Below are 12,631 nucleotides of genomic sequence, written 5' to 3' on the forward strand. Positions count from 1 at the left end.
TATTTTAACGCGGTTGCAGCTGTGGGCCAAGTTAAACTTTTGCGCTCCATCATCGGAAGGGTGAATGTCGGAAGGCATGGGTAGCCTATTGGACACATTTCGGTGCACATTTGGAAAATTGAATAAGTGATGCTGACCTGTCAGTTGGTGAAACTAAACTTTAATGATCCTCGTGGGTTTGTGTCCAGGAAAACGAATGAAGTTGCGCAGGAACTGCTTTAGCGCAAGGCAAACTTTACGGACCGACCGACAGCTTGCCGATATGCTCTGCGTCTCCAACACTACAAAAACTCCCAGTCGGAGAGCGTGTGTAGCCTATTAAAAAAATATTTTATCCCAAATGTCATCAGCATTCTTAACCAAACTTAGTGACAACATGCATACCCGGCTGAGCTGTACAGCTATATTTAAACTTATTTATTCATTTTCTATAGGCCATTTTTCCCCCTTTTTTGTACTGTACTTGTTTTAATTATATCTTCAATGTGTCTGAGATGTTGTTTGTCCATCTGTCTGGTGAGCCAAAGACGTAGGCTAGTCTACATTAAATATTTATTTTATTCTATTGTAATCCACCATGCGTAATGTAGGGATGGAAAATGATTTTCAAGTAGCCTACTGTATATTTAGGATTTAGCTGAAAAGCTCGAGCGCTCTTGAAAAACTCGTTTAGAAAAGAATGGATAGGCTATCATGTGATGTCGTGGTCTTATCGCCCTCTCACGGTGAATTGCACAGATGAATATTACATGATTTTGTGCTTCTTTGTCAATCGGACCTTCGTCAAAATGAAACGCCATTGTGTGACAAGTGTAAAAATAGCGGCCTGGTTGAACATGCACTGAAATAACCCAACATAATTGAACATAACCTGAACAAAACCTACCCCCTACCAGGTTAAGTTCAGAGCCTATATTACCATAGTTACTTACATAGCCTGATAATTTTTGAGCTTTCTGGAACTGAAATCCCAGGTTTACCGTTTACTCTGGGTTTACATACCCAGTTAAGTTCAGGGCCTATGTTACCATAGTTACTTACATAGCCTGATCATATTTGAGCTTTCTGGAACGGAAATCCCAGGTTCACCGCTAACTCTGGATTAACATACCCAGTTAAGCCAGTAAACCTGCTTTCTGGAATACCCCACTGATAGCAACAGACCTCAATTCTGTCAAAATAAAAGTCACTGTGCATGTGTGCTGTGACAGCACAATTAAAGAAAATGTAAGCAATAGTACAATTATCTAGGTGTCCCACAAGTCGATTTGTTCCAAAACACTGTATTTCCACATTTCATGTAAATTGGAAAAGTAGGTTTTGTGTGACCCCGGTAACAAAAAACAACAAATCAACAAAGTCAACAACAAACTGAGGGGTTAAAATATAACTTTCTTGGCATAGGTAAAAAAAAAAATCATAAGGTCAGGTAAGTGTACAGTGTGTGGTAAGTTTACATTGCTTACCTGATATCTTTAATCTGAGAATGAATGTTTTTCATATATGAGAGTGTTTTGTGTAAGATGATGACGGTGATGATGAGAAGCAGTATATTGGTCTGGACAGGGTGATAAAATAATGTGAAATGACACTTTCATTTAATTTAAGGTAAAAAATAACTAAATGACAATATGCAAATTTATTTCATTATCATTATGGTTAGTCACTGTTTGGATTAAGTCAATGGCTTCTTAACTGTGAGCAATCTGAAACTCACCCCAAGGATGACGCATACAGGACCCAAGAAGCTCCAAATGAAGCCATTTTCATGCCTAAGCCAGCATCTGAAAATGAAGACAATAAGTAGCCGACTCTCCTCTAACAAGTCGATTAATGAATGCAGCGCATACTACAGACAATAAGTAGCCGACTCTCCTCTAACAAGTCGATTAATGAATGCAGCGCATACTACAGACAATAAGTAGCCGACGCTCCTCTAACAAGTCGATTAATGAATGCAGCGCATACTACAGTCAACTACCCCCCCCCCTTTGAGTGTGATTGTACTCGCTCGTAATAGTAATGCCGGTGAGTAGGTGCCTACAGAGTGATGCACATAACCTAATGTAAAGCTAGTTAGCTGTTATATATTCGCTAATGGGGGAAACTGCTAAGATTGCTATTTCCCCCTATTAGGACATCTCCAACAAAGCCACTTTATAAACAACTCAAACCCACCTGTCACTCAAACCCACCTGTCACTTCCATATCCATCATGCTTGAGGCCTGCAGAGACAGCTACCAAGGCAAATGGGGCTCCATAGCCAATCAGACAGAGGTAACCCCAGTGAAATCCCACGTTCCTCCTAACGAGTTTGAGGCTGAGTACTGCTAACAGAAGCAGCACAGCCTCCACGGACATCCACACAAAGCTACTCAGAAACAGGAAATGCAGGGTTCCTGAAATGATCATGCACAAGATCTGAAAGAACAACATGTGTTACTAGTTGTTACCAATGTAATAATTATGATGCATTTGACATTTTTGTCATACTTTAGTCAAAATAGCAAAAGGATTAAAGGGATACCAGGCAAGCCTGATGCTTTTTCCCTACAAAACTCCCCCTAGTGTCTGTACGTGTCGATACGTGTGCGAGCCCTCGCTCGGTCTGAGGCGCTTTTCCTTTTCTTTGCATCTTCCGTCAAGGGTTTTCGCTGCTTCTTCACCGGCTCTGCCATTATACACACGTTTGCAACAATCGCTAGCGTTTCGTTAGCCTGCCTCTGTGCTGTGGATGCAGGATGTAAACTGATCCTGCTTCTCGCGATGTCTGAGACTTTGTGAGACTGAAGGTCAGCTGGTACGATACACTGAACTAGCAAGCGGGATATTCTTCCTACAGGCAGTAGGGGCGGGCGAGAGAGCCTTCATTCGCCCCGTAATGAGTCATTTAACCATATACCGACTTACGAAGATGATTAATTAACACGAAAACGTTGCCTGGTGACCCTTTAAGCACCACAACACCCTTTTCAACCCTGTCTGGAGAGCCCTGTGGTCAGGTAGCTTAGCCTGGCTCCGTCCGTCTACGTACTTCCGCTCAATTTCTTTTCCCTCTACGAAGTCAGAGAGTCTGGTCTTACCAACTTGAAGAGTAACTTAGGGCCCGTCCCAATACCTCCCCTACCCCTAGATTTTTGCCCTAACCCTCGTTTTTGCGCGTGCACGTGTAGGGCTAGGGTGTCCCATTACTTTAGGGAGCAAGGGGAAGTGCTATTTTCCCCTTAAAATCAACCCTCAAAACATAGCCAGGACCGATGCAGGCTTAAAACGAAGTGGGAGATGAAATTACCCTGGATACCGTGCGAGCTCAGCGAGCCGGCCAAATTTTTCATATATTTTCGCAAATAAGCATATTAAAATTTCGGAATATGTTGGAATATTTTAGCTGGATGCACATCTGATGGACTGTTGAGTTTTGAACACTAATGTTAGAAAATATCTCACGAAGCTATTTGACGATGTTCATGATATCTGCTGAGTGCTTTAAGAGAGTCTGCCCATCAAATAACGTTATATATCTGATCTGGGTAGTTTCGTCAATATTTAAGGTGGGTGTTCTGGCGTTCACATGAACACGAATATCTTTGTTGATTAACTAGACGTAGATAAACCAGCACAGCCCACACAACAACGACCGCTGGAATGGGCATGTTCCTGAATGAAAATAGTAGCAGGCTACTACCGGTAGACACGTCGGCGCTGCGCGTGACGTAGGAGCACGTTCGCTACGCTAATTTGCATTTAGTGGTGTCCCAATTCATAGGGAAAGATCTTCACCTCCACTTCCCTTGTCGAGGGGGCTTTAATGTTGAGGGCAATCAAAACCAAGTGGAAGTTTTAAGGGGGGAGAAATGGGACGGGCCCTTAGTGACATATGGTGTAACTTTCCCCCTTTAGCCCGTTTTTCAGGCCTAGACAGCCAAACGACAATTGTTGTTTTAATGTTATTGCATTGGTATCCAGCCCAGATACCCATGCAAAGCACAGAAAATGTTTTTATTTTTATTTATTATTATTATAATGTCTTCTATAATTTCTGGTCAGGGCCTAGTTGCCTCCCAGTGGGCTTAAACAGCAAATGCCTTGGTGGTTCTGATAGAAAGTATCATGGCTTGATAATAGGACATGCTGACAGTTTAAGGCACCTTGTGAGGACGGATGAGGTGGATGAACTCCTGGACGAGCAGGAAGAGGAGGTGAGCGAGAAACAGACTGATGCAGAGGTTCAGACGAGCTGTGATGTTCACTTGGGCCTTCCATCGACAGAAGGAAAAGGCCATCACAGCCAGGGCCAGGAACACCAGACCAATGGACACAGAGATCCTATTCAGCAACTCCATCATCTGGTCTGTCTGAAAAAAAGCAATACTTCCCAGAACAGTTGTCTCTAGGATTATGTAAGCTATGTGTATGTGAAGTCAAGACACAAAATCACATCGCCTGAGTCGATCTTCAATATGTGCGTGAGCACAGCACTGTCAAATGCCAACTGTGTCCGCGTAGCCAGTGTAGACTTAAGCAATAAGCCCCAAGAGGCTGAAGGTTACAGTGATTCTACAACAGCTAAGGGGCGTTGTAGGCCCAGCAACTAGAAATGGAACCGATTTATTTATAGATAATCACTCTTCCGCCAAAAAATCAATTACTCAGCTACTCAATTTAATGTCTTTCACCTGATTTAGGTCTGAAAAATACACATCACATTGGCCTGTAAGTAATGGTGCATGGTACTTACTAAGTAGACAGTGTCTTAGTTACCTCTGGAAGTTGCTTCACCTGCATGATCAGACAGAAGGTGGACAGGTGCTCACAGGTGCAGACGGTGTGGGTGGCGTTGGTCTGGGTGACATCACAGCCGTCTACCACCCAGGCGCTGGCATTCCAGTACACACAGGAGAGCACACCCTCAGGGTCCAGACTCTACCCACCCCCAAAACACAAAACAAACAGCGATCAACAGGAACTGAAAACTCATCAAACTACTGTATCTGATAGAGCTATATCAGAGATCAGACATAGTTAGCCGTCTGTTGGTCAGTGCAATACCTAAAGTGTCATATATGTTAATAATCCTCCATGTGTTCAAATATATATGTGAAGAGTTCAGATGCAAAATAATAATAATAATAATAAGCTTTATTTGCATAGTACCTTTCATATACAGTATGCAGCTCAAATTGCTTTAGATTTGAAGCATATAACACAATAATAAAGAGAAAATAAAAGTTGTAATAACACAAACAAACAAGCGAATCAGTAATAAATAGCCTCTAAACGTCACCTCTGCCAAAAATGAGATAATGAAGGTGAGTGAATGCTCTCCACACATAGTATACATTAATCAAACAAGTTTTCTAAATACCACTCTCTTCCTGGTCTGAAATATTGACCTGTAGGCTCTTCATGTACAGTTCAGGTGCAAAATCCTCTAAAATCCGTCTGACCACTTTTCTTTAAAATTCTCTATCTGGGTTTTGCCTACAAATCGATTTTTCATACCAGGAAGAGAGTGGCATTTAGCGGCTTTTGAAGAAAAAATATTTGTATACTATGTGTGGAGAGTATTCACTCACCATTGTTATCTCATTTTTGACATTGTTGATGGTGTCTAGAGGTTTTTGCATCTCTGAACTCTTCCTTTAAATACGCATATAACATTTTTGAGGCTTTGTAATCTCGAGCTAAAAGTCACCTTGAGGTGGTGAAGGGTGAAGTTGACAGGCTGGGTGAGGGCTTTGTTTGCAGTCTTGGGAAGGGAAGCAGAGAACACAGATGACATCATAATCTTGATGGTGTCGTTCTCAGAGTGGAAAAGTTCTGGCTGCAGATAGCGCTCCATATCCTTATAGGTTGTTAACGCCACATGAGCAGCTCCTAATAACATGCAAATAGACAAAACAAACCCAGTGGGGAGACAATGGAACACGTTGAAAACACCTGGAGCCTGTTAGCCAAAGGGATATGAGTAATATCAATTTCAATTTCAATTTATTGTGCTTATATAGCGCCAAAACATTACACATGTATCATGGCGCTTTACAGAATGTAGGCAATCAGAGAAAAAGAAAAGAGGGAGAAAAGAAAAGGAAGAAAGAAAGAAGGAAGGAAGGAAGGTCCATGGGTAACAGGGGCGAGGAAAAACTCCCTAGAATTGGAGACACATATAGGAAGAAACCTCGAGCAGATCCACGACTCAAGGGCCTGAAGGGGGGTAATATGGTACATGTGTACATGTATGTGAAGAGACAGAGGAAACCCAGTGGCGAGGCAATCAAACATTTTGTTCATTTAGATAATGTATCCATAATTTATTCAGATAGGCCTTCTTACCAATTGTTTGGATATGAAATTAATTTCCAAAGTTCTGTGAACTGTCACACTCTGAGGGCCCTCTCACCATTAAAATCAAATTGGCTACATTAAGCATGGGCCCCAAATAGGGCTGTAACCCCTAGAAAAACCCCTCGACACTTTTATTACATAACATTTCAATACTGGTAATTTGGAACACTGGACTGAGTTGAACCCTGCATATACATATACACATATAAAATTATATAAACATAATAACAATATACAATATTATATGATAATGAAATTATATTGATATATAAACAATATATAAAATATATAATTTTTATATAAACAATAATATAAAATTACAAAATACTGAATATTCATGGCAGCATACTTTATGCAGATTATAGCAACCAGGTATAGGTTATATAATATATAATAGGTACTATTTATATTACAGCTCCAGCAGTCAGCAGCTCAAGTGAGTCGTTCAAAACCTTTCTTTTAGTAAACTCTACTGTGTACACAAACAATGTTCTCAATGCCCAGAGTTCATGTGTAGAGACAAAAAATAGTAGCGCACCTATGATTCCCATTGAAAAGCCCATTTGACCTAGCCTGACGCACCCAGGCTACATTTGACCCGAAAACACGGACAAGCTTAAAAGTGAAGCTTCTGACGTAAACTTTTAAATGAAAGTTTGACACGGGTACATTCACAAAAAGACCCTAGAATGCATTTTGCTGAGAGTTACGCTTTAAGTAAGGAAGACATATCATGGTACCTGTATCATACAGTTTTTTGTTTTGTTTTCATATGGGTTGGCACAATCAAAGAAACAACCTCAAAGATGCAGAAGATACACTTGGTATAGCCTACCATTATTGGCCTTTTGTATTCCAAGAAGGTCTATGTCCATGTCAGTGTTTGTATTTATGAGATGCAAATTGCCATTCACAGTAGTATCCTTTCCAATGCTGAACGTTTTTAACTCTAGTTGAAATACATAAAATCACAGTGAGAAGAATATATGTTTATTTAATACAGATTATATTTTAGAACTATAACCACTATAACTATAAGGGCATAGTGAAACTTTAAAACCTTTATCCCCAAGCAGGATGTCCAGAAATCCTTAAATATTTATTTAGATTTGAAGTCTTTGTGGTCACAAACAGAATGTGAAGCATGTGTATGTTGTATGTTGCAGTAAATATGAAATACTTATATTACATTATTACTTTGTACTTGCTCATTCTGTACAACACCACTAATTGATTGTAAATTTCCCTATAGTGTACCAGATGTCTAACATTATAAAATAAAGATGTCACTAATAATTGAGCACCTGTTTTCTTGCCAGTGAGGTCGATGGCACGTTCAGTGAGTATGGGTTCGACCAGGGCAGACACCAGCCTTTCTACTGAAGAGAGCATGGCATCTCCATGGACCGTTAAGTTTTCTGGGTCTCCATTGACCTCGGATACCGCACCCAATGCATCTGCAAGGGCTACGAGCAAGGATAGCACCACCTGGTGGACATTCACATTGGCATTCACATTTACAGTATTCATCAGTGGTGGACGAAGTACACAAATCCTGTACTTGAGTGAAAGTAGAGATACACAGGTCAAATGTTACTCCAGTAAAAGTAAAAGTCCTCCTTTTACATTTCCACTTGAGTGGAAGTACAAAAGTACTTGCCTTCAAATGTACTTGAGTATCGAAAGTAAAAGTCCTGAAATGTATTATGACTAATACAGTTCCATTTACTATTGTTGAAATGATTCGGCACAGACATAGGCATTTATTGAGCCTTTCTCCTCCATTCAATGACAAAATCAGCTAACAATTGTTGTATGTAGAAAGAACTAAAAACAAACTAATGTGATATCTTAGATACTTCAAAGTAACCACATTTTCCTTTGTCAGACCAAATCAAGATGTCAGATTGTCTGTCATTGTCTATCATTTGCTCGATGGCGTCAAGAGGCTAGTTATGGTAACATCAATATTGTGAAAATGGGTCAACAAGGTACAGTAAATAGTGGATATGACAATAACATAGGTTAGGCAACACCATTATTTAAAGCCTAGCTCGCTTAATAGAAAATATACATGTAAGTACACATGTATTTGGACAGTCTTTTTTCCAAAAGGAACTTCAGCTGTACTTCAGCTGTCACAAAATGTAGTGGAGTAAAAAGTAAGATATTTGGCCTCAAAATGTACTGGAGTAAAAGTAAAAAATGTAACAACATTGAAATACTCGAGTAAAGTACAGATACATGAAAAAGCGACTTAAGTACAGTAATTGAGTAAATGTACTCAAGTAATGTCCACCACTGGTATTCATCAACATACTTATTGATGGTTTGACTGAATTGACAGCCTACCTGACTAACTGAAAGATTGGTGGATTGATTGATAGATTGATTCAAATTGAATTGTTATTGGTCAGAGTGATTAAGTCAAATTGCAAGCTTGATCAAAGTTGAATCGTTGACCTGTACGCAGAGGTGGAAAAAGTACGAAAATATTGTACTCAAGTAAAAGTAGCTATATTTTGATGAACTATTACTCAAGTACAAGTTAAAATACCGATCTGAAAATGTACTCAAGTAAAAGTAAAAAGTAGTTCATTTAAAATGTACTTTAAGTAAAAGTTACTTAGTTACTTTTTTTTTTTTTTTTTTTTTGGGGGGGGGGGGGTACCAGAACAACCAGTTTTACCAGAGACTTTCTAATGAGGAGTTACAGCACTCAAAAAATCCCCTATAGTAATTCATGGGGTTAGTTTGTAACGCCAATATGGCAGTTGTCTACACATATCACAACCCTTCCGCGGCAAAACGTTGACATGTGAATACATTGGAGGTACTTGCCTAAAAGGACTTTGGTCCTAGCTTGAGTTGCTGCAGCCAGCAGCTAAGGCAGCCATGTTCATGCTCCCAGTGTGTAGCGCTGTAGCTGCAGCAACTCGAGCTAGGTAAAACCAATTGTTTCAGATTTGTTCATACCAACAGTACTCGGTGACTTTGAGAAATGGAGATCTATGTGAAAAATCACCGGAGTTCTCCTTTAAGTTTGAGCAGTAGTTGATTTTCAAAGTTAGTTGCACTCATCCTTGGTCGCTTTGCAGTGAACAGTAATCCAGCACAACTGAAAAGCCCCTCACAGGCAGCTGAGGCAGGCAGGCCAATGTTGAGTTGCAGAGAGTTTTTTTTATATTTGGAAACGAGCAGAAGGTGGAAGGAACATCACTGCATCATCAACCGGCCAAGCACAGGATCTCCTCGCAATATTTCTGACCAGGGAGTCAGAAGGATAGTCAATTCCAAGACCCAAGGACCACTCGGAGAAAGCTCCAGAAAGACTTGAAGGCAGCCAATTCAACTAAATTCAATTAAACAGTTCTGGAAGTAACTAAAGATCAGGATTCACAAGAGGGACCAGGGATGAATTCCTGCATGGGCCTACCAGGCCCAGGGGCCCAAGGGGTCAGGGCGCCCTGAAGACCAAGCCTTTGCATGGAATCATTGGCTCAATATCAACAAATCAGGATGTAGGCTATGAATCTGATTGAGTTTAGTATTGGCCATCCCCAAAATGCACCAGAATACAGCAAATCACATCAAACAAATTAAAAATGTTCTGGGGGAGGACCCCCAACCCCCCCCCCCCCCCCTCCCACATATACAACAATTAGTGGGGGCCCTTAATACATCTGGGCCCAGGGGCCGAAAGTTCATAATCCGTCCATGAGAGGGACCCCTGGAATCTGTTTAGAACAATGGGCCAAAATCACACCTGATACTGCGACTTATAAGTTTTGCCGTACAGGAAATGCCTTGAAGCTGTCATTACAACATGTCATTCAGCACGTTCAATACTTTTTTCCTGTGTCATTCCACTTTATTACACATAACTCTTATGTTTGGATTTTTTATATGTGTGTTAATATAATGTGTGGTGAAAATTTTGAATAGACTACTGAAAAAAATTAAGCATTCAATACTTTCCACCATATATTTATTTTACCTGAATATTTTAACTTCCAAATTAAATGTCAAAGTAAATGTCAGACAAAATATAAAGTTTGACTGACTGGATTTTGTATAGAAAACATAGTGAAAACTGTCTAAGGTCACTCTTACTCTCCCTTGCAAAAGAGCTAAATGGTTTAGTCCGCCTGCACGATTCATAAGGTAGGCTAGTCCAGTGGTTCTTAACTGGTCTGGCTTTGGGACCCACAATTTCCCATGTTCATGAAGTCGCGACCCATATATATATTTTATAGAGTTCAAGACAACAGATTTGGTGAGCTACATGCTAAGACAGGTGAAGTGCCTGTAGGCCTATTTGTTTGGAACTGTTTGGCATTACATTTGTGAAGTCTCCAACTCCTGATGTCACCTTAAAGTACTTGACAGGTCTGTCTTTGACAGGTGTACTTTATTATGAGGCATTTTCGCTCATGTTCCAGCAATTGTGAACATCGCACACTGTGGATTCTGCACCATTTCGTCTCAATTTAAGTCTATTTGAAATGGGCGATTTCTTCTCTTTTTTTAACCACAAGCTCCGCGACCCACCCAGAATGGTTCCGCGACCCACTTTTGGGTCCCGACCCACCAGTTAAGAACCACTGGGCTAGTCTATCTTTTGTTTATTTAGTTGAGCATCGCTAGTAGTGGACCGCTAATTGTTGAGCTGCTGGTGCAATGTCTTTCTCCAAGAAAGCCAAGGCCAAAACAGGAAAAAGAGACATCAAAATGAGGGGAAACAACAGATAATAAACTTCTTTCCAAAGAAAGTTGAGCGCAAACGTCAAAACACAAAATCCCATGGTGTTTGCTTGAATATCTCCGCAATCATTAGTGCTAAAACGAACTGAGACAACCCATTGAAATAGCGAAAAATACAGTTTTATAAGTTAGGATACACATGTAATCTGATGCATCTCGTGATCCAGCTCCATCTCCATCACTTGCAAAAAGACTGCATGGCGCCAGCTTGATTCATATCCTCCTGTTGTAGGCTACATGCTGATCATTATCACTAGGCTAGTGGTTTAGGGCGCAAATTTTTTTCTATCCCTTTCTGTTTTCGTTAGTCTTAACTTTTTTTTTTACTCAAGTAACGGATGGGATTTTTGATGTAGTGAAGTACAATACTTCACTCAAAATGAAATCAAGTATAATTTAAAATACCATTAATAATATACCGATATTTTATAAACTACTTAAAAAATACAAAATACACCAAAAAACTACTCAATACAGTTACGTACGTATTTTGTTACTTTCCACCTCTGCCTGTACGGTATGAAAACACTGTCAATGGTGGATCTAGTAGGAGTTTAAAGGTACACATATTCAAACCGAAGGTACAGGACGTTAGGTTCAATACTGATATGTACTGAACAGTGACGGACTGGGATTAAAAAACGGCCCTGCCATTTTTAACACGGCCCTATTAATGCACATTAACGTCTGCAGATGGGTGAAAAGGGTAACCTATCCATTTTCTTCCATTTCAAAGAAAACTCTCCTCCAGTTCTCATTTCCCTGTCACTTTTACACTTGCTAAACATTGGGCTGCTGCTAATATCTAATTCTCTAATATGCTAATATCTAAGAGGTGACAACGACCTCAGTCAACAGCCATCAGACACACAGATCCCAGATGCACCCCTCCCCCTCCCCTCCCCTTACACCCCTCACCATTACAACAGATCAAGTGACAGTCCAACTTAAGAAATTGCGCAGCAATAAAGCAGCGGGGCCTGACAGACTGTGTCCAAGGCTACTCAAGGCCTGTGCTGCTGAACTCGGGGAGCCACTGAAGCACATCTTCAACTTGAGCCTACGCCTTGGACAAGTTCCAACAATGTGAAAGACATCATGTCTTACCCCTGTCCCTAAGAAGCCACACCCTAGTGAGCTTAATGACTACAGACCTGTCGCTCTTACATCACATGTGATGAAGACAATGGAGCGATTGGTCTTAGGCATGCTCAGACCCCAGGTACGCCATGCACTAGACCCGTTACAGTTTGCATACCAGGAGAAAGTGGGCGTGGACGATGCCATCACTTATCTTCTACACAGGACACATTCCCACCTAGACAAGGGGAAAAGTGCTGTGAGAATCATGTTCTTTGATTTCTCAAGTGCTTTTAATACCATCCAGCCCCTCAGATTGGGAGACAAGCTCTTGCAGATGGGTGTGGACGCTCACCTGGTAACCTGGATTACAGATTACCTGACTGAGCGACCACAGTTCGTCAGACTGAAGAACTGTCTCTCTGACACTGTGATCTGCAG

The 12,631-nt window shown here is 40.7% G+C and overlaps 1 protein-coding gene across 2 annotated transcripts in view; it reads right to left on the reverse strand.

The window, feature by feature from the left end:
* Window positions 1-12,631, reverse strand: part of LOC143124683 (adhesion G protein-coupled receptor E1-like) — a 76,142-nt gene that overhangs the window by 2,520 nt on the left and 60,991 nt on the right. For both annotated transcript variants that reach the window (XM_076286403.1, XM_076286395.1), the window contains 8 exons: window positions 7,651-7,834; window positions 7,182-7,295; window positions 5,697-5,878; window positions 4,763-4,924; window positions 4,150-4,356; window positions 2,196-2,422; window positions 1,718-1,784; window positions 1,467-1,558 (listed from right to left, as the gene is read on the reverse strand). In XM_076286403.1, coding sequence (XP_076142518.1) covers window positions 1,467-1,558; window positions 1,718-1,784; window positions 2,196-2,422; window positions 4,150-4,356; window positions 4,763-4,924; window positions 5,697-5,878; window positions 7,182-7,295; window positions 7,651-7,834 — 1,235 coding nt within the window. The remainder of the gene's footprint in view (window positions 1-1,466; window positions 1,559-1,717; window positions 1,785-2,195; window positions 2,423-4,149; window positions 4,357-4,762; window positions 4,925-5,696; window positions 5,879-7,181; window positions 7,296-7,650; window positions 7,835-12,631) is intronic.

This window comes from Alosa pseudoharengus, unplaced genomic scaffold, assembly GCF_046254945.1.
Source record: "Alosa pseudoharengus isolate Yale_2024_CS ecotype anadromous, Long Island Sound unplaced genomic scaffold, YU_APseudo_1.1 YU_APseudo_1.1_scf_1, whole genome shotgun sequence".
Classification (NCBI taxonomy): Eukaryota; Metazoa; Chordata; class Actinopteri; order Clupeiformes; family Clupeidae; genus Alosa; species Alosa pseudoharengus.